Here is a 20,249-nt window from a genome sequence, read left to right on the forward strand (position 1 = left end):
TCAAGAGGTATTGATAACTGCGCTGTTCAACAGTTGTTAAATGATTGTGAAACAAAAGACCCCTGAGTGCAGAAGAATTAATTCTAGCCCGCTTGTCTTGTTGAAGAGCTTCATAAAGAAATGTGGATGTTGATCTTTTTGATACATTTTCTCAGAGCTTTTTTGTTTTGATCGTCTTTTACACAACTCGTTTAGTACTCTGTGTTGTGCAGGTTCTTCATTTTCTACAAAACAATATTCAGTATTAATAAGGTATATTTTTATCACTTAACATATTGTTGTGTCATTTCTGCTAATTCATAAATGTTAATGGCATCAATAAAATCACATTTTCCTAAAGATCTAGCTCTTTATTACCTCTTAGGGTGGTTGCAGCACGTGTAACTTCTCCTGACACCAAACATTATCCATTGGAAGAGGCCTAGAAAATCAGTGTGACTCCTTGGTTAGCAATCTGTCTTCTCTGGCCTGTGCCCAGTCTCCACGGTAACCAGCTGTTATACTGACAAATGGATGGTGTTAATCTTCAGTATTTTCATTATTGCTTTGTATTTTAACCCACATCAGGTTTAAGATGTAACAGCTGACACAAAGTTTCTTTTTGGGGGGTTTTGCTGCCGCAGCACTGTTAGTACAACCAGTTGGCTTCAGAGATGTTGCTATGGAAAAGGTCTCTTAATGCAAGGGTGCATGCTCTATCCTATTATCCAAGGGATGAACATTGATTAGCTAGCGGATCTGTTGTCTTGAGCCACACCAAACTCCAGTAGCAAGCCTTATATAGCCTTATATAATCACGTTATCTTCATCTCATGAAAGAAACTTGCATTCTAGAGTGAAGGACCATAAATGGAACAAGAAATCACGCTGCACACATCTGTCCAACAATTCAAACCTTGCAAATTTTGTTTCTTATCCAAGCTGTCTTTTCTGTAATATTTGTAAAGAATTTTTTATTGTAATGTTTGGTGTGGACCCCAAGAGTCTCTACTACAGCAGAGGCTAATGGGGCGCCTTAAATAAACAAATAAGCAAAACACTCTACGCTCACGCTATGTTTATTTTAATATCATAAAATCTTTAATTCATGTTTATTTTTTCTATTGCTGTCAAAAAGCGAAGAAGGAAATTAGACTAAAATATATATATATATAGATATATATATATATATAATTTGTTTTTGTGACACTTGGTTGTCACTCTTTGGTTGCATTTAAGGTTGTAATACTTTTAATTAATCCAAATCTAGTCATTTTGCATGTTTTAAAGTAAGTTTTTATTTTCTTTTGAATTATTTTGTGTTTTATCTCGACACCACCAACAAATGCTAACAGTCTTACAGTAACATTGACTAACATGGAAACAAAGCAGACCGCTAGAGAACACAGTTTTCCTGTCGTTTATCCAGGCAGACAGTATTGATTCTGGCTGGAAGGGAAATTGTCTGAGGCAGACGTATGGATGAATTTCCCAACAATCCTCAAGGTCACAAGACTGTCGTTTATCACTGACATCAGATTTGCCAATTACTGCCATGTAAAGAGCTCCCTGCACCTGCCTTTACTTATAAAAACCATTTGATAAAAGTTCAGAAGTCGGGGTATGGAATAAAATATTAGATTTGAAAATTTGACCTTAATTTATCATTACATAATAAGGCAGATTCCCAAAATGTCCCATAACGATCTGTCAGTTTTTTGTTCATGTAAATTACAAAAATGTATTTATTAGGTGTGATTTTTTTTGTTTTGTTTTTTTTTTTTGTTTAAAAATTAGACAAAACTCCCACACTCTGTTCTGATTAAAGCACCACTTATTCACTTTGGACATCACCTGCAAATAGTTTTCTCACAGAAAGAAAGCAGAGTCTCACCCGGGGAAAAAAACAGAATATGACAGAATTTAACAGGAGGAACCAGGAAGGAGTGTGAACATGGGAGCAGGGTTTAATACTGTGAGGGTGAATCACTAAGATAGGGTTGAACTAAAGTAAGTAAAACAGACCCAAAACCAACTCAAACAACCCAAAATCCTGACAGTTTTGTTGAACCTCTGCCTCCCTTTTACCTGCATTGACGTTCTTTGTAACCACCATCCCCCTTTTGTGACACTCAGTGTGTCACTGTTTTGTGGGAAAGGAAATAATAGAGCAACTGTGGTTGTTTTGTAGATACATTTGTTATGTTTATGTTTCTACAGATTATTTTACCCTTCAGTGTGGAGGTTCTTTATTTTAAACAGCATTTTGTGATACTTTATGGCTTGAGCTTATTTTCTCTCCTTGTACAAATCATTTTGATTCCCTTATTATACCGGTGTGCTATTTTTTCATAAATCAAAAGGAGAATATGAACTGACACCTCATATCACACGTCTGTCAAGCAGCAAACTTTTAGGTTTACTTTCTGTAAAGGTTGCAAAGGATTTTTTTTTTTGCAATATGAGTTTTTCATGGCACACGTCATCATGACTTTTTTTCTGTTTCTTCATGTTCGTGCTCAGTTTTGAGTATAAAATATGCACAGCTGCATTTAGCCTGATAAGGCCAAGACTGACACTTGCTGCACTTGCTGATATATCTGTTCTGATTGACGGGTATTTTTCAGGGACTGGTTGTTGATGCCGTCTGCTGTTACCAAAGAGAAAATCCATCAGATGATTAAAGAAAAGACAGCCGTGTTGAAGAGTGGAGGTCTTTAAATGCTGTGGGTCGCAGTGTTTAATTCTGCCGCGAGTACAGAAGGAAGCAACAAACAAAACCCCACAGCGCAGCGAAGGCTATCTTTCCCAGTAGTTGACCTGCTTTAACCTTGATCTCACTTTGAGTTTCATACCCTGAAATGCCATCCAGTGATGTTGGTAATATAGCAACTCAACACTAGTGAACCCTGTTATGGAACCATTTCAGCTTCTTCTAGAAACTTGTATTACAACCTCGCCACTCTTGAAATTCTCCTCATTTTCGAAATACATGTATTTGGCTGTACATACTCTGAAAATGCTAGACCTGCATTATAAAATGATTAACTGTATCATCGTGATGAGACTGTTCTTCAGACGAGATTAAGCATTTATTTATGCAATCCACTTAATTTAATGTAAAAAGAGTCTAGTTTATGAAATACACTATATAACCGTAGAGTTAAGTTTATTAAGTTACACTCACTTTATTTGTGGGACAAATAAAGTTTCACAAAATGTTCCTGGGTATGTGGTATATTTCAGTGCTGAATAAACTATGCAAAACTCCACTTGGTTAAATTAAATGCTGAGTAATAAAACAATGCCTAAGAATAGAATCAAACGCAATCTGGCTGCAGATAATTGGACAGAAATGATTCTCTGAAGATACTATTAAGTCTGCTGTTGGCCTGCTCAAATACGTGCAGAGAACAGAAACATGGTTGTGAAAACTGGATAAGACAATAAAATCACAGTTTACCTAGAGTCATACTAAAAGCAAAAATGTCAAAAATTACATAAATAAGATGAAAATACTCAAGCTAAAACTTTAAACACAGCAGTAATCTTTTATCAGATGTGTTTTATATAATGTGGATCATATGGAGATGCAATGGGGACTGTGAATTTAATTGTTTTTCAGTTCAACTTTTATGTAGCTGAGTACATTTTCATAAAGTTATCATTTTAGAACAGATGGTACACATTTGTAAATTTGACTTATAGAAGAAGTGAAACCAAAAGTACAGCACAGGCTGCACAATCAAGTGCAGTCAGATGATCTTCAGACAAGCCTGACAACCAAAACAAGCAAAACAACCACCTATAGAAGCAGCACAATATGTCAGCCTGATGTGGTGATGAATCAGCAGACCTTACTGCGTCTTCTGCTCAACCGAAAGTAGCAGGATGCAAGTCAGTCACAGAACATTACAGGCAGCTCACTCATCCTAGGAAGACCCATTATGGTGTACAAAAGGGTTGGATTGTGGAGAAGAAGATTATCGGGATGCAGTAGTCAGTGCTCATTGTTCATGTGAGAGAGAGATGTGCTATTCATAGGAAAACCCTTTATCGAACAAACAAGCCTCATTTTGGAAGAAAACAACAGACTGCAAGGACATAAGGCTCACACAGAGTAACTTTATTCTAAAGCCTTTTATGTGATTTTCTTTTACTTTCTCTTGTTTTTGTTTTTTTACAGAAAAATGCATAGTTGCTTTTCTAAGGAGACAGGTATGGACAGAAATGAAAAAACATAAATCAAATTTTATTGACATCCTTCCAGATTTACTTTTGAGCTTTTTTACTTTGATATGCGATGCACATTTAATATAAAAAATCCACACCACAAATGATGGTTTGTACGGTTTGGAGGAAAATTGAGTCACTTAGTGAGCTCATGACAGCTTGCTTGAAACAACAAAGGTTAAATAAATTGCTGAACTAAAATAGCCTGGCTGTAGATGAGACGGTGTTTGCCGAGGAGGTGCTGCTGCTCTTTTGATCTTTGTGGGTTATATCAGCTTGGCCAAAATTCAGTGCAGTCTTTGTTCATGATTGTAGGCCGGTGCAGCTTATATGTGGATTTTTCTTCAACCACCAGGGGGCTCTTTAGCAGAAAGTGAGTCATTGGAAGTCAAAATTGGAAATAAAAGAAGAACGCGCCCATTAAAACAGAATTAGGTCAGTTAAGTAGCGTTGAGGGGGAAAAGAAGATGTTTCGTTTTTTAAATAATACTGGGATCATAATGGAAATAATGGATGCAAGCTGTCGTTGAAATCTAAAGCAGAAGAAGAAGAAGGCGCCCATTTTCATTTAGCACATGCTAGTAGCAGACAGTAAGGAGATTTTTCTATTCAAACTCATACGCCCTCATAATCAGTTCAGTTAAATCTAAACTTGGCAACTTTTTCTTTTTCAACCATAATAAATGTGATATTCAATTGACCTGCTACAACTCACATTTTGGGTGTCCGCCCTCCTCTGCTGCTGCTGCTGCATCGTCGTGGAAAACCTAGAGCGGAAGAGATATCTCAGGCTTATAGTCCGGAATTTACGGTAATTTGCTTATGACTGATTTACATTAGTGAAATTTGTTCCCATTCTTGTGTTAAAAGCAGAAAAATGAATAATAATAATAATAATAATAATAATAATAATAATAATAATAATAATAGGTGACTGTAAACCAGTCCTTTTTATTTGGTACACATGGCCACTTTACTTGGTGATACCCTCATCACACTGCTATCAGCTTTTGCTGGAATAGCACTGGAAGACAGCATATGGTGGGAAAATACTGCCTTGTCACAAGTTGCCACAGATTTACTGGAAAAATCTAAATATTTCACTGCAACTGTTTGCACATGTGTGCATCTGCTGCAGAATTAGCCCAAAACCAACCCAAATTTTGTTGCAATTATCCAACAATATTGCTGCTTAGTCTCACACAAGATTATGAAGTGGCTTTAATTACCTCAACATAAAAGCCAAAAACTAAAAGAGAACATGACGCCATCATCTACTTTCTAAGCTAATCAGGTAACAATGCGGTCTGCTTTGAAGCCTAAAATGGCCTTTTATTCGAATTTTAAGAAAAATGCAAAATCAGAATACATTACCTGAGTTTCAACTTTGTCTTGAACGGTGAACCAGATGAGCTTTGTTTAATTGCTGATGTGGAGTGCAGTATATTTGTGTTCAGCTCATCCTGGTGGGACTGAAATGTGAAATCTGTCACTGTGGCTTCATCCAATGCAAGAATCTTTAGAAGGATTTGTACGCTGTGCATTGAGTTCAGATACTCTTGAATGAATGTGTCCTCCTCCTAGGATACAAACATGAGAGCGAGTCAATTACTGACATCCTCCTTGTTCTTCCTCCTTTCTCCCTCCCCTCCTTATTGATTTCCTCACTTTCTCCAGGGCCACAGGAAATCGTGACGTTTAATGGATGCCCCCTTCGGAGGTCGTTGGAGTCCTCGCAATCATAGACCCGACATCAAGCGAACGGTTTTCATCATGGCAACGAGCCACCTTCAGCCTGTGCTTCTTGAGCCCTCCTGTGGAGGGTGTAATAACTGAGGGAGGGGCAGCGAGTCTGAGAAAAGCCTCCACCTGCAGATGAAAATCGTTCAAACCATGTAGTGTTCCTTTCTCCAAAGAGGGGGGAGGGTGTAAGCTGGATTGTGATTGTATTTTTTTAATTTTTTTTTTTTTTAACTCGTTTCTGTTCATGTAATCGCTGGGACAGATTTGTTGCTCGATTGCTGAGTGTATGTGGGCGTGGGCAGAAAGCGTGAGGTGAGGAGAAAGTGAAAGAGGAAAAAAAAGAGTGAACGAACAGAAAAAGAAGGGAAGAGATGGTCCTCCACACCACCCCTTACTCCAGTGCCTGTTTGCACTTCCTGGATGGGCTGTCGTGGAGCCTGGTGTTCCCCTGCTACTGGCTCCTGGACCGGCTCCTGGCCTCCTGCGTGGCCACTTCCCTGGAGAAGCGCCAGCGATCCCAAGACCCCTGCTCCTTCCTCACCCTGTGTGTCCTGGTTGCTGCACCCCTTTATCTGCTGCTCCTCCTCGCATCCCTGCCCTTTGCCCTGCTGGGTTTCATCATTTGGGCTCCCCTGCAGGCTGTCCGCCAGCCATACCTGTACACATATCGGAGGTGAGTGTCGATTCAGCTAATTTTTTGTACCACTAAGGAGAAATGTTGTCTCAGAGTAAACATGATTGCTTTGTGGAAAAATCTTTTTTTGGTTTGTTTTGGTTTTTGTTCAATCGTGGCGACATTTGAGTGGCAAACTGTGGCAACACAAGCGCACAATTTATTTTGTTATCTTTAAACAGTCCCTTAGAAAACACCGAATATGACAAAGTTTTGCTGGGAAGATGTTAACATTTCACCTATTTTTGAAGGGATCTAATAATCCACATGTAGGTTTGCTTCAAGTCAAATTCTTTCAAATTTCTGTTGACCCTCGTATTCCTAACATTTTTTCTCCCTCAGCAAAAAGGGAGAAAAGCTGATTTCTAAAATGTTTTTCATACTTTTGAATTTTTTTTTGGTGGGGGGTTTCTTTGTTTCCAGACCAGACAAGAACCAGGCAGAGCAAGGTCAAGCAGGTGGCGCTGGGACAGGAGAATGGAGGCCACAAGGCAGAAGCTTCTGTTTCTGCAGCGCCAATGTTTGTCTCCTCCCGGACTCCCTGGCCCGGTTCAATAACTTATCAGACACCCAGAGAAGAGCACGCGAGCTGGGCAAGAGAATCCGCAATGGTGCGAGTCGGCCCCAGATTAAAATATACATCGACTCGCCAACCAACACATCCATCAGGTGAGTGGACTCTACGTCTGCAAAGGTTTTGTGCATTGCAGAGACTATTGTTATACATTGAAAGAGTTCTTGTCCATATAAAGGTTAAAAATTCATACTTTTCTCAAATCAGCAAAATATTTTTTTTTGAATGGATGGATGGATTTTATTTTATTTTAATTTTTTTTTTATTTTGAAAAAACATTTAAAGTGTAGGGGCTGCACAGTGGCGCAGTTGGTAGAGCTGTTGCCTTGCAGCAAGAAGGTTCTGGGTTCAAGCCCTGGTCTTTCTGCATGGAGTTTGCATGTTCTCCCTGTGCATGCATGGGTTTTCTCCAGGTACTCCGGTTTCCTCCCACAGTCCAAAAACATGTCAGATTAATTGGCCTCTCCAAATTGCCTCTAGATGTGAGTGTGTGTATGCATGGTTGTTTGTCTCTGTGTTGCCCTGCAACAGACTGGCGACCTGTCCAGGGTGTACCCCACCTCTCACCTGGAACGATAGCTGGAGATATAGGCACCAGCAACCCTCCCGACCCCACTGAGGGACAAGGGTGTAAAGAAAATGGATGGATGGATTTAAAGTGTAACTAAATAAAGGCGGGGTGAGATCAAGGCGAAAGAAGCACTGTTGTCAACATATACAGATTTTTCAGACTCCTCCAGTGACTTTATGTTCAAAACACCTACTACTGATAAGTCTAGCAACTCTTTTTCTGTGTTTTTGGAGACTTTTATGGCGACAGCACTCTGCTGCAGCCTGAATGACTTGAGCAAGTAGTGAGAGCGGCCATTAGCCTCTCCAGCAGTGCTTTTATTCCCGAATGCAGGGCTGTAACAAAGTTGCACCAAGCCGTACGGCTGCAGCCAATAGGAAAATTCAACTGTCTAAGAACCGTTCGAACCAACGGAGGTGAGCAGTGAGACGGTTTTAAGCAAAATAATGCCGAACTAAACCAATTGTACAAAAATATCAAAATTTGCATAAAGAAAGGACCTTAAATGACCTTTAGACACTTTATCAGGAAAGAAAGTTGTCTTGGGGGTTAGTTTTCTGAGCTGGGTGTAGTGACCATGCCTTTAAATACGTCTCTCTTTTCATTCTGTTATTCAGTGCAGCATCCTTCAGCAGTCTTGCCACTGGTTTCCGCCGCACGTCCTCTCTGGACCAGCGTCCAGAGCAAGTCCACACCACCAATGGCCCAGCTGAAACTGAAATAGAGCCTGTCACAGAGTGCCCTGTTCACCCCTCGGACACCACCGACTGCCCTGTTCACCCACCTTCGGAAGACCAGAGTTTTACCAATTGCCCCGTTCACCATGATGGATCAGACAACACAGCAGATTGCCCCCTCCACCTGGCTGGAACTACCAACAGCTCAGACTGTCCCATCCACCCCTCGAGCGATGCCACTGACTGCCCAATGCATTCAACAGACGGTCAGAATGACTCTGGCCATCATGACTGCCCCATGCACGGGGAGGTAGCACAGAAAAAGCCCTCCACAGAGTGTCCGCTTCACACCTCAGGGGTTCAGATCAGCATCAGTGCCCCAGAACCGGACCCCCAGGAGGAGGAGGCTGAGACTGGAAACCATCGAGATCTGGCAGGAGGAGACACCGGCAGCATGACTGCCTCTCGCGAATCCCTCACTCGTTACCATGGAGGCGACACAGCAGTAGGGATATCCTCCAACAACACCCTCTCTCACGTACCACGCACGTCCATCTTCAAGAGACCTGGAAGGAAACGCCGCCATGGAGATGAAACGTTCGACCATGAGATCTCTGCCTTTTTCCCTGCCAACTTGGATTTTCTAGCTCTACAGGAAGTTTTTGACCACGGAGCAACAACGAGACTTCGACGTCAGCTTCATCGCTACTTTCCCTATGTGCTGAGCGACGTCGGTCGCTATGGCTGGAAAGGCTGCTGCTCCAGGTTTAAGTTTTTGAACAGTGGCCTGTTGCTAGCCAGTCGCTACCCTATCCTGGATGCTCGGTATGAGTGCTACCCCAACGGGAGGGGAGAGGACGCGCTGGCAGCCAAGGGGGCGCTGTTTGCTAAGGTCAGTGGTTTCCCCATTTCCTCTTCCAACTCTGCATGAAGTTAACCTTCCGGGAGTACAAATTTAAATTTCTTTTCTTTTAGTTTTTCTTTCTTTTTTCTTCCACCAAGCAGTTGTAGTTTCATCAGGTTATAGAAAAGGTTTCCAAATATCAAAATCCTTATTTCCAAGAAGTAGCTTGCTGGTAAAAATGTTGCTAAATGCTTAATAGAGATGTGAAATAGTGGTGACTTCCTGAAGTGCTGAGAAGAGCAGGAGCTTCTTAAAGAGACAGAAGCCCAATTTTAAACAGAAAAAGGTGAAATCTAATTGGCTGCCTCAGAGGACCATACCATGTATGTAAACATATGATTTCATATTTAACAACTCTGTTTTCAGACCCTTAGGATTAAAAAGGTCAACTTGATTGTTCCTGTCTATTAAGATTTTTTTTTTTATCAGTATTCGCTATTTTACTTACCGTTACGTCCAGGCTTGTTGGGTGGAGTCACATAAACTATACCACAGAAATAAAACCTGAAAAAGAATATTTAATATGAAAAACCAAATTTGGGTTAATCAAAAACTCATGGAAAATCAAATAAGTAAAAGCCAAAACAGTGCTGACAAACCATAAGACACAAGCCAAACCAAACAGGGATCTGGGGAGGGAGCAGAGGGAGCCTGTGCTGCATGTGTGGCAGCTTTTAAGCAGCAGGCAGAAATCAAGCCAACCAGCAGCTCAGGCAGAAGGTCTCTCTCCGAACCCGGCGAGGAACAAAGACACAAACTGGGGGCCGTAACATATTACTTATTCCAAAATAAGTTTATTTTTGTTCTGTGTGAGAGCACAAAAGTTCCCTGAAGATTTGGAAGAATTTTACATTATATAAGGCAAAATATGTTTTTTTTTTTTTTTCTGAATGTTGGCGCATTTCTCGAATAGAATAGAATAGCATAGAAATCCCATTATTGTCCTAAAATGGGAAAGCTCTGGCGCAACAACAGCAAAGTGTAATTCAATCAAATCGTGTCACTAGTTGCATTGGGTCGAGAGGACATTTTAGCACAGAGCTGCCCTTCCGCAGCCATTCTTTTCATAATTTTCCCCCAATGCTTCTAATTAATTTCAGAATCGGTTTGACTTGCAGCAGAGACAGAAGTTGAGATTGAGGCAGAACGGTAACAGCATGTCTACATTTAGAGTGTGCTCCTGTTAAAGAAGCTTTGACACAGCTGTGAGTCGCTCATTACCTTTTCCTGGAGTCATTTTAAGTCGCAGTTGGTCTTTTAACTCCCTGTACAGATTTAGCTGTGAACGTTTCCTCTTTTTTTTGGAGGAAAACTGAGCTAAATTTGAATATGAATGTCTCAGTGAGCCTAATTTTCTGGTTCTGCTGCTGTGGAAATCTGTTACCCTGATCCCTCTATGTTGCTATTTTAACTATGCTTTCCATTTCCATGACTTTGTTAGTCTGGTAATTAAATCTGTGATATTTGTGAAAGAGTGCATAAGAGAGAAGTGAAGAGGCTGGAATGACCTGCTGGCTGACTGTATTGTCGACATTGTTGCAAAGGACTCTTGTGCAGTGGCACATTTCAAACCCACGTTCTCTTTCTTTCCTTCTTATCTTTATGGTTTGAAACGCCTTTTATGATGATGTTATTAGATTCATTCAACGTACAATTTGAATGCATGTTCGCTGCGGCGGTTGGACAACATTTTGGTGCTTGAAAGCCGTCACTCTTTTGAAGCATTTGGCAGACGTGTAAAAATACACTTTTAACGCCCACATCCATTCACACACAGAGCACATCTGTCATTGTATCAAGCGAATCCTCCTTACTAATGCATGACTCTCGACAGTGTGAAAGCGAAAATAAACATGTCATTATTTTCACAAGGTCTTCGGGTTTCACGTTTGCCGATAAATTAGTGCGCATTGCACATTTGGGTTTTTCTCTGCCGCACTTAGCACTTTAATAAAGGACTTGATACTAAAATGTCAAGGAGTTGCAGCTTTCTCATGGCGCATTCGTCTGAGGAGCGGCTAACAGAAATGGACCGATGTTCAATGTTCTAATCTTATTTTACTGAAAAACACTGACCAATGCCCATGAAACTTGTCTTAGCTGCACATGAGGAAGTGCTCTCAAATGAAATTGAAAAGCTTAGAGCGTTGCTGTTCAGACTGTTAAAAAGCTAAATTAAAAACGAGTTCCTTCGGTCTTCATTTTTTTATATTTTAAAAACAAACATAACTTGCACAACAGAGTTTATCAATCAACCCTCTCTCACAGCATAAGAAAGGGACAACGGCTGACTTTCAGACCTCTCTGGACGTTGACAAAAAACAGAGGAAAGATGAAGTTCACATGCAAGTATCCACTGATCGCAGATCACACGAAATTGAGGAAATTGGAGCCGATCCATCCTTAGCAGAAACGCTTTGGTTACATTTATTTCAGGAATTGTTTGGATTGTTGCTGCACCAGTAGTTTTTACAAATATTGTTTGTTTTTTTTTGTTTGTTTTGTTTTTCTTACTCTGAGGTTTTTGTTCATACTGGATGTTTGAGTTTTTAGACTGTTTTGGTCTGATGTTATGCTACTGCTGAAAAAGATAATAATACTTTTTATGCATCTTTATCAGACATGCAAACAATGTGCAGAAGGTTGTATGCTAGGTAATGAGTTATAGCATCATTTAGCTCATCTCTACATTGAACATGTGTATATTTTACTATGTGCTGCTTAGCAGTTCTAATGCATAAAAGCCAGCCCATCAGGCACAATGGGTTTATGCTATGCCTGCTAATGCACTGCAGGCTCCATGCACAACAATGGGATTTCTAAACTGGACATATTTGTTGTTTTCTGTTTCCATTTACCAGCTGTCGATGTTACTTTATATAATAACCAAACTCATGGCAGCTGGATGAAAACAGAGCGGCGCAGAGTTAAAAGCTTTTCAGTGTGCTGGATCTCTGCAGAAGCTAAGGCTAGGTGCCGCATGTATGCCATTTATTGAGTGCAAGTGCCACGTTTTGACAGTGTGCGGGTTCATTAATCAGTCGCATGCTGCGACTCTGACAGAACGCGAAGCTGGATCAGTTCCAGTCCCCGCTGGGGCTGGGTTGGCATTATGTGACCAGATGTGGGTGGTGAATACCTGTATGAGCACGCCTTACAAGCCCCGGATCTTGTGAAGCCACACTCCATCACAGCTTGCACGCTGACAGCCTCATCCTGTTTCCCTGTTTCCCTGCTGACTGCGGCGGCAGCGGCTTTCCAAGCTGCCTTCGCTTTCTTGTTTCACCACCTCCGTGCATGTAAGGTCACTCCAGGTCTCGTTGACAAGTCGGCTGGGCGCCAGCTGGCTGGTGGTTGTCTCAGAGCAAGCTGCTGAGGAAGAAAGAGCTCTGTTTAACAAAATACTTCTCGCTAATTTAGCTGTGTTTCTGGCTACAACGTGGGCACATCTCTCTAAAACTGTAAACACACATAAGCGCTTCACTTGAAATAAAAGGATTGTTGGTGGGAAGCGATGGTGGTTTCTTCTACGTGTTTCCAACTCTGATGGTATTTAGGAACAATTTGCAACTTTAGGCAAATTAACGACAATCGCTCAAAGTATTGTTTCTCTGCTAAGCTGGGATTTTTATCAGTGTTAAACTTAGTGTTTTGCACATTAATATGTCCTGTTCACAAAGCATCCATCAGAGTGAAATGGCTACCTAAAGGATTCTTTCTTTGATTTTTATTACAGTCAAATCTTATTGAAATTCTTATTTTCAATAAAACAAATTTTCTCAAACATTATTATTGCGAAAGAAGAAATTATTGATAAAAAGGCTCAATGCTGCTGGTGAAGAGAAAGCATCTCTGTTCTTGCTGCGCAAGTAGAGGCATCAACCTTTGCACTCATAACTAAACCCACACCGCTTTTTGACTAAATGTGTGGAAAGTTCAAAACAATATATAAGTAAATTGTGCCTCTGCATGTACAAGCAGAAAAGGAAAGTAACATTACATGAAGGCAACACATGTTGCTAGTCACAATAATCCTACAGTAGAGAGCTGAGGGGCAGCCACACCGTTAGTAAGTGTCAAACTGAATTTCCTGCTGCACTTCCAGAATCAAATGCAGGAGGAGGTGAGGACAATGCTCCAAACGTGAGCTTCACTGATTCTTTTGATCACTCAAAGTGAGAGAGGATGTAAATATGGCTACTGTGAACAGATGCAACTATAACCTAAAATCAAAACCGGCCTCATGAGGACTGACATATTAAACCTCTAAATTCGTCTTTAATCTGCAACCAGATCCACAGCTTTATTCCGGACATGGCTTTCAGGTTTCCCCCTGTGCAAATCTGTCTCTTTGTCAGGAAAACTTTAGGATTCACTTTTATGCATTTTCATGCGGTTACTTGGTGTTTTGTGTAAAGCCGGCTCACGTTCAAAATCTTTTAACTTAAAAAAAACAAAATGATCAAACGTTCAGTCCAGTCTAAGTATTAAAGTTTATTTGAAATATTTCTGACCATATTCTTGCTTCAGTCTACCAAATGAAATGTTGTCTCAGCGGACACTAGTTTTAAATTAATACCGTTATTTGAAAGCAAAACATAATTTACTTGTTCTTTTCTTTGTGTTCATGCTTTGCTGCTTGACAGCTCCTGAAATTAAATTCTTTTAAAAGAAAAAGTCCTCTGTATCTTTTTTATTTGTTCAGGCTACACTGAAAGTCCTTTTAGATGCAACCCTCTTAGTCATCGTTAGTGCAAGAACTTCTCAGCTTCAGTGTCCTGATTGCATGTTATCTCTGCTGCATCGATCAGCTCCGGTTTTATATTACTTCGCTCATCCGCCGCCCGTTTCTCGGCCAGCTGCAGGCTTTCATGTGTCTGCTCTTTATTCTTCATCCTTCAGACATCTTGGCAACTTTCCAAGGTGAAGCCCTCGTTCCCGCGCCGATCCCCCAGCTCACTTCACCGCCAGCTGGGACGCATCTCATTAGATGCAGTTCATTTGAGGCACCTGATGTTCACACTGTGTTTGTCTTTGTACTCACCAGATGACTTGATTGTTCTCTCATATGAAACGCATTAGTGTTGTTCCTTTGTTTGTTTTTGTCCTTTGATGCTTTGCCGTGTTTGCTGTGGCGCATCAGTGTCATTTCTACACGTGACTTACAATTCATTTCTCTTCTTTTTTCTTTTTTTCAGTTCTGATCACGTAGAAAATTTATTGAACATAGCCTGTTTGAATGATATTGTAATTAAACGACTTATTAATTATATACACCCACTGGTTAAGTGAACACTATGCTTATAAAATTAGAATAACATTCACTAAATTTAAACCTGAAACTGCATGGATTGTGGTTATTCTTTGACTTGCTTCCTTCCTGCTTCATTTTCATTATATAAATGACAAAATCACCTTTAAACTGGACTAAGGCATTAAAAATCGTCTAGGATGTGGATGGTCTTTGCAGGGGTTTTGGAAAAGTCCCTTAAGGTGAGCCAAGAACATAGTGCACAACCTGTTATGAGTATTAGATTGTAAGTCCCTCATGTTTTTTGAGTATTTCCAGAACTGGTGAGGTCATATGGGTCCAGTATCATAAAGACATCATATTTGGGTCCTGGGTGTGACGTGGAGGAGTCGGTGGCAACTCATCCATGGCAAAAAAAATAAACAACAAACAGAGAAACATCAGGTTTAACAACCTGAGTGTGACTGGTCAGCAGGGATCTTCACATAAAAAAAAAACATCTTTATCACTTATTGATAATTCATTTAGGAAGGACTGTTAGAGCTTAAAAGGCTTTCCAAAGCTTTCACTCAACTTTACAACCGGGAGAATTGTTCTCCTTTATAAACCGAGCCGTTTGCCTTGATCGCCTTAATATTTAATGTCTAATATGGTCAGGTCTCTTTCACGCTGCTGCCAGCTGAGTCTCGGCTGAGTGCGTCGGGGAGCAGCGGTGACCAGTTGGGTCTGACGTTGTGGCACAAACGGGGAAATCACTTTGATTTTTCAGGAAGCGGCGCAGACGTTAGACTGCATTCGCAGGCTGTGTCGTGCTCCACAGAGGTTTGGAAGGTTTTAGTTAAAGGAACCAAGCACAGATAGCCACTGGAGGGTAGTCGAGAAGTTACAACGAGGAAAATAAGTGAGACGTGCGCCACGTCAGAGTAATGCATGACATGGGGCAGCATGGAACAGAGACGACAGTAAACTGCAGCAGGAAGTGAACGAAAATGAGGAGGGATCGATTACTGGAGAGGACAGGTGGCTGATTGGAAAAAGGGTGCAGCTGTGAGGAGAAAGAGAGAGAATCAGTGAGCAGAAGATATTCAGTGAAGATGCAACCACTCTTAACCCGGAGGTCTCCTTCTCCTCAAAAGCTAATGTCCTGCAACATTTAGACGCGTTCCTGCTCAAACACGCTAGGATCAAATCATTGAACTCCCTCGTCATCAGCAGTCATTCAACTGGCAACAAGCCCTTAATTTGACTCAGCTGTCTTGGAGAAAGGTAGCTTAGGGGGACTGGAGTTGGAGAACTCTCTCTTGACCTTACCACAAACCAAGGTTCGGGCAGGTTGAATTTCTAAAACGACCTCTGAGCAATTGTTGTGGCTCTGCGTTTCAATCTGGCAGTCGGGTTGGTGACATTTATCTGGGAAATGAGTACATCAAGTCAAAGCTCAACCCAGATCATCGCCGGCAATTTCTGCCTGATGAGTTCGCTCCAATTAGGAACAATTTATGGTTCGGAGTTTGATGCCGGTGGGTTGGAAATGTAACTCGAGGGGCGCACGCGTTCTGATGATTTCCCCGTGGATGTGTTTACCTGGAGAGCAGCGGCAGGTCAGCAACATAAATCTGAATTGTGACACGGGAGAGAGACGGGGGGAGAAAGACAGGAAGAGAGAGAATATTAATTAAAAATGTTTCCCCAAAGAGAAACACAGCATGGAGAGGAAGAGAGCACCAAAGCTGGACCCCATAATTAAAGCTTTTCCAGTCTCAACATTTATCCCCTCTTATAATTATTTGAAGCTATTAAGTGCATGGTTGAGGAGTCGCACATGTGCTAGTGAGTAAATACACAGTTTTAGATGCATTACTACAAATTGGATCTGAACATAGACGACAGATGGCGAAAAACTGTAGGAAAAAACCTTACCTCAGAGATTTAGTGACCTGAAGGATTTCAATTTGTAACCAAAGTTGGTCAGTCTGACGGAAAAAAGATTTTTCTGCAGGAGAGATTCTGAATCTTTTCTGTCTGAAACCTTGATAATACCGTCATCTGACTGAGCTTGATGTCTACACAGTCCTTTTAACAGTAGAACAGGTTTTAATTATTTTCTTTTTTCGTCAACTATTCAGAACTAAAACCGTGTCGACCTTGAAGGCAAGACAAAAATGGAATCCATGAGAGTTGGTTTGGACGTAGTTCACCAACCAAAAAGAACATTTCTTAGAGCAACTCGAGCATTTAATCCCTTTTTCCTGCAAAAGCTTTTTGCCTTTTTAACTCCAGTCATTCTGATCTGCATCATTTGAGCAACACTCTCGATGAAGCCAATTAGAGCAGCGCCTTGCAGCAAGTTTTTGTGGTGGCATCTGGGGGTTTGGAGGTCACTGCTTTGAGACTTGAAAGTGCTTTTTTTTTTTGTTTCTCTCATTTGCATATTTTATTGTGGGAAAAAAAAAATCTGCCAAATTTCAACATTTAATCAAAGAGGGTTCATGTTTCCATGTAAGAGTCAGAAACTGCAGTTCAGTCAGGATTTAAATGTTTCTTTGGTCTGTCTTCATTAAATTAAGATTTGAGTGGATCATGTATCCACTGACATGGAGCTTTTATTTCTGCCTGGTCTTATTCAATTTGTTTTATGGGTTTCCCGACTTCTCTTCGGTCACACAAGGTTTTGACTTTGACTTTCACAAGACACAGTGAAGCCGAGTCTGAGACACTTTCTTGCTGTTTGTGTCAGGAGTATTTGGTGACTGAGGGGGCCACTGACCACCCCCACTAGAGCTGTCAGCCATTTTCTTTGCAGTGCACAAAGATCAGGATCTGAAATTTTCACTTTCTGTCAATTATTATTGTTATTATTGAGATTTATTCCCAAATGTTTTTTTGCTGAAAACCCAGCAAAAAGACCCGAACTGCTGGCAATGTGATCACAATTCTGACATTGTAATTTCTGAATTTGTTGATTATTAATTCATTAATTGTTGTTTTAATTGCTAATGTACTCTGTACTTTATTTGATGTTGAAGTCTTACGGTATGCTGTTTACTTTAAGTAACAAATTCCAAAAAAGCCATCCGACCATGTATTTAGGTCAGGGTTATATGTACGTGAAAGTTCGCAGTTAACTATTTACTATATTTAATGCAGGCATCTTTTGTTAACAATGCAGATAACGCTAGAGTTCAAAATATTCTTTTTCCCAGCTTTGCTCTGCTTCCTGTTGTTCGTGGCAACAAATTGGCTGTTTAATTTTCAAGTGAAGTAATCAAATGCATGCAAGTAGTGTGTGAGGTGAAATCTCTGTTCATCCCCAATGTGACCATAAAAGTTAAAGTAATTATTTACAGCAGGCTCAGAGCTCTTGTATTCAGACTTGCCCGGTTCGGTTGGCGTCGAGTGTGAAATCTCCTCTCGCGGCTCGTCTCTTCTCCGCTCGGTTCCGTCTCAACGCTCCGTAACGAGAGGAAGTCTTGGAAATTTTCAGCATCCCACATTCTCGACTCATTTTTTTTTTTTTTCTTCTTCTTTTTTTTAATTATTATTATTTTATGAGAAACCCAGTTAATTATACTTCTTGTTCTTTTGGCTCATGCTGAGCAGAAGAGGAGAAAAAAGGAACTGATTTTTTTTTTTTTGCTGATGAGGCTTTCCGTCTCAGCTCTGAGCTTTAAAAAGCCTCGGCACCATGTCAACACAACCTTATGTCTTGGATTGTACACATATTTACTGTCCAACATTCCCTAAAAGCACGAATGCGCGCATATACACACACTGAAACGTCCCCGCAGGCCTCTTGTCAGTTTCAGGGTGCACACACACCTATTGAGGCATGAATAAGCCCCTGAAATATTAATACACAGTGTGGCATGTGGATGGAGGGAACAGCACTGGAGGAGAAAAGGAGCGACTGAACAGGCAGGAATGGGAGATGTAGTTGGAGAGATGCACCAAAAGAATCTCGTATTTTATTAAATTTTGATTACAATTTAATTTGGAGTGAATTAAATGAATTTGAACCAATTTAAACAATAGTTGTTTTTTTAACTTTCCTCCTGCCTTAATGCAAACCTAGACAAGAGGAAAGATGAAAGCATTTCCCGTGTGAAGTTAAAAAAAAAAAAAAAATTCAGTCTTAAAAATGTGAAAGCAAAATTTGAAAAATAAAATATTACTCTGAGGGAAACGGCAGTGATTTTACGACGCCGCCTAGCCGTGGCACTCGTTTATATTGCCGGCTAAATTTAAAGCACAGTTCAGTTTTTATTCATGACACACAAACCCAGTTTTTAAATGATGTCAAAAAACAACAAGATACCAACCAGCCTCGTTCCTGGATTAACTGAATCTTCGAGCTACATCCAGCTTTGCGTGTAAACAAACGGATGTGTGAACATGAACTTTTCTAAGTGGTAATTTTCCGTCGTAGACTGAGAATGGAGAGGGAGGAAAAAGAAAGGGATCTCTTTCACTTTTCTCATTGTTCCTGAAACCTGAAACCATACCTGATCTGCTCCCAGGAGTTTGGTTCGTCTTTCTCCGAAGGCAACGTTTCTTCTTTAGTTGTTTATTATAACCAAAGCACAACGTTACAGGTGAAAGGCCTGCAGGGCTTTCCAGCGTTGCTTTAGATTTGCATAGCCTGGCCCCTTTCTCCCTTATGTGTCATCTGTACTGCATATAAATAATAAAATAATTGTATAAATAATCCCTCTTGAGCATGCAGCTGCTGAAGCCACAGGTTAAGCCTCGTCAGATTAAAAGTGCAACTTCAAACAGTGGAAGTTGCACTGTTTGAAATGCAACTTCCACGAAACCAAAGAAATGTTTCGTGACTCTTCATTGGCAATCACTTTATACTTCATACCAATAAGAATTGATTGGTTAACAAGGATGTTTGATGGCTGGACTTGATGCACGGGTGGCATCCTATCATGCTGAAATTCATCAACGTCCCGTTGAGTGACCCGTTCTTCCATAAGGCTGCTGGATTTTGTGGAAATGGAAATGAGGGGAGTGAATGTCTGAATTCAATGATATGGATGGATGAGTGAATACTGTTGGCAACACAGAGTGTACTGCATTATGCCACCCACATTCCCTAAACACTCGTTATATGAGGAGTAATTGAATTAGAGACTTAAATGTTGAGTGGGAAATCTGGGGCTGTGGGGTTTATTTAGTGTTTCCAACCTGAAAAGTTGGCTTGTGTTTGGTATTACAGTAAGATTAATTAAGCTAATGCTTTCCTGTGGCTCTGAGGGTTTTTCTGTGAAAGCCTCTTCGCAGACATCAAGCCAAAACATATCGCCTGTTGTTGGCAGTTCTCTTCAATTTGTCTGAATAAATGTCCACTCTTCTGCAGGCTGCCTCAACACTGTGGCTAATTCAGAGAACAGAAAACCCTGTTTTCTTGACTCGTTATGTAGGACGCATTTGCGCATTCAGAATGCCTTTTTTTTTTTTTTTTTGTCAACGAGACATTAGAAAAGAAGCGTGTTTTTAAATCTGAGAGACGGTGGATCAGAGAATAGTTGTGTTAACGAAGCATAAGTTTTGTTTGGTTTAACTGAGATGCTTCATTCTCACGTTGTACGTTTACGAGTGTTTCCTCTTTTTTTCTTGGTTGTTTCAAGTTGTGTGAAAA

General features: G+C 40.6%; 1 protein-coding gene across 1 annotated transcript in view; it reads left to right on the forward strand.

Annotated features, from left to right (window-relative positions):
- The first annotated feature begins 6,090 nt into the window (after window positions 1-6,090).
- The window catches only part of smpd3 (sphingomyelin phosphodiesterase 3), a 35,133-nt gene continuing 20,974 nt past the window's right edge, over window positions 6,091-20,249 (forward strand). Inside the window, exons 1-3 of the mRNA XM_014969572.2 lie at window positions 6,091-6,628; window positions 7,052-7,297; window positions 8,391-9,342. Coding sequence (XP_014825058.1) covers window positions 6,327-6,628; window positions 7,052-7,297; window positions 8,391-9,342 — 1,500 coding nt within the window. The 5' untranslated portion in view covers window positions 6,091-6,326. The remainder of the gene's footprint in view (window positions 6,629-7,051; window positions 7,298-8,390; window positions 9,343-20,249) is intronic.

Source organism: Poecilia mexicana, unplaced genomic scaffold (genome assembly GCF_051168715.1).
Source record: "Poecilia mexicana isolate PSO_F unplaced genomic scaffold, ASM5116871v1 scaffold_6, whole genome shotgun sequence".
NCBI lineage: Eukaryota > Metazoa > Chordata > Actinopteri > Cyprinodontiformes > Poeciliidae > Poecilia > Poecilia mexicana.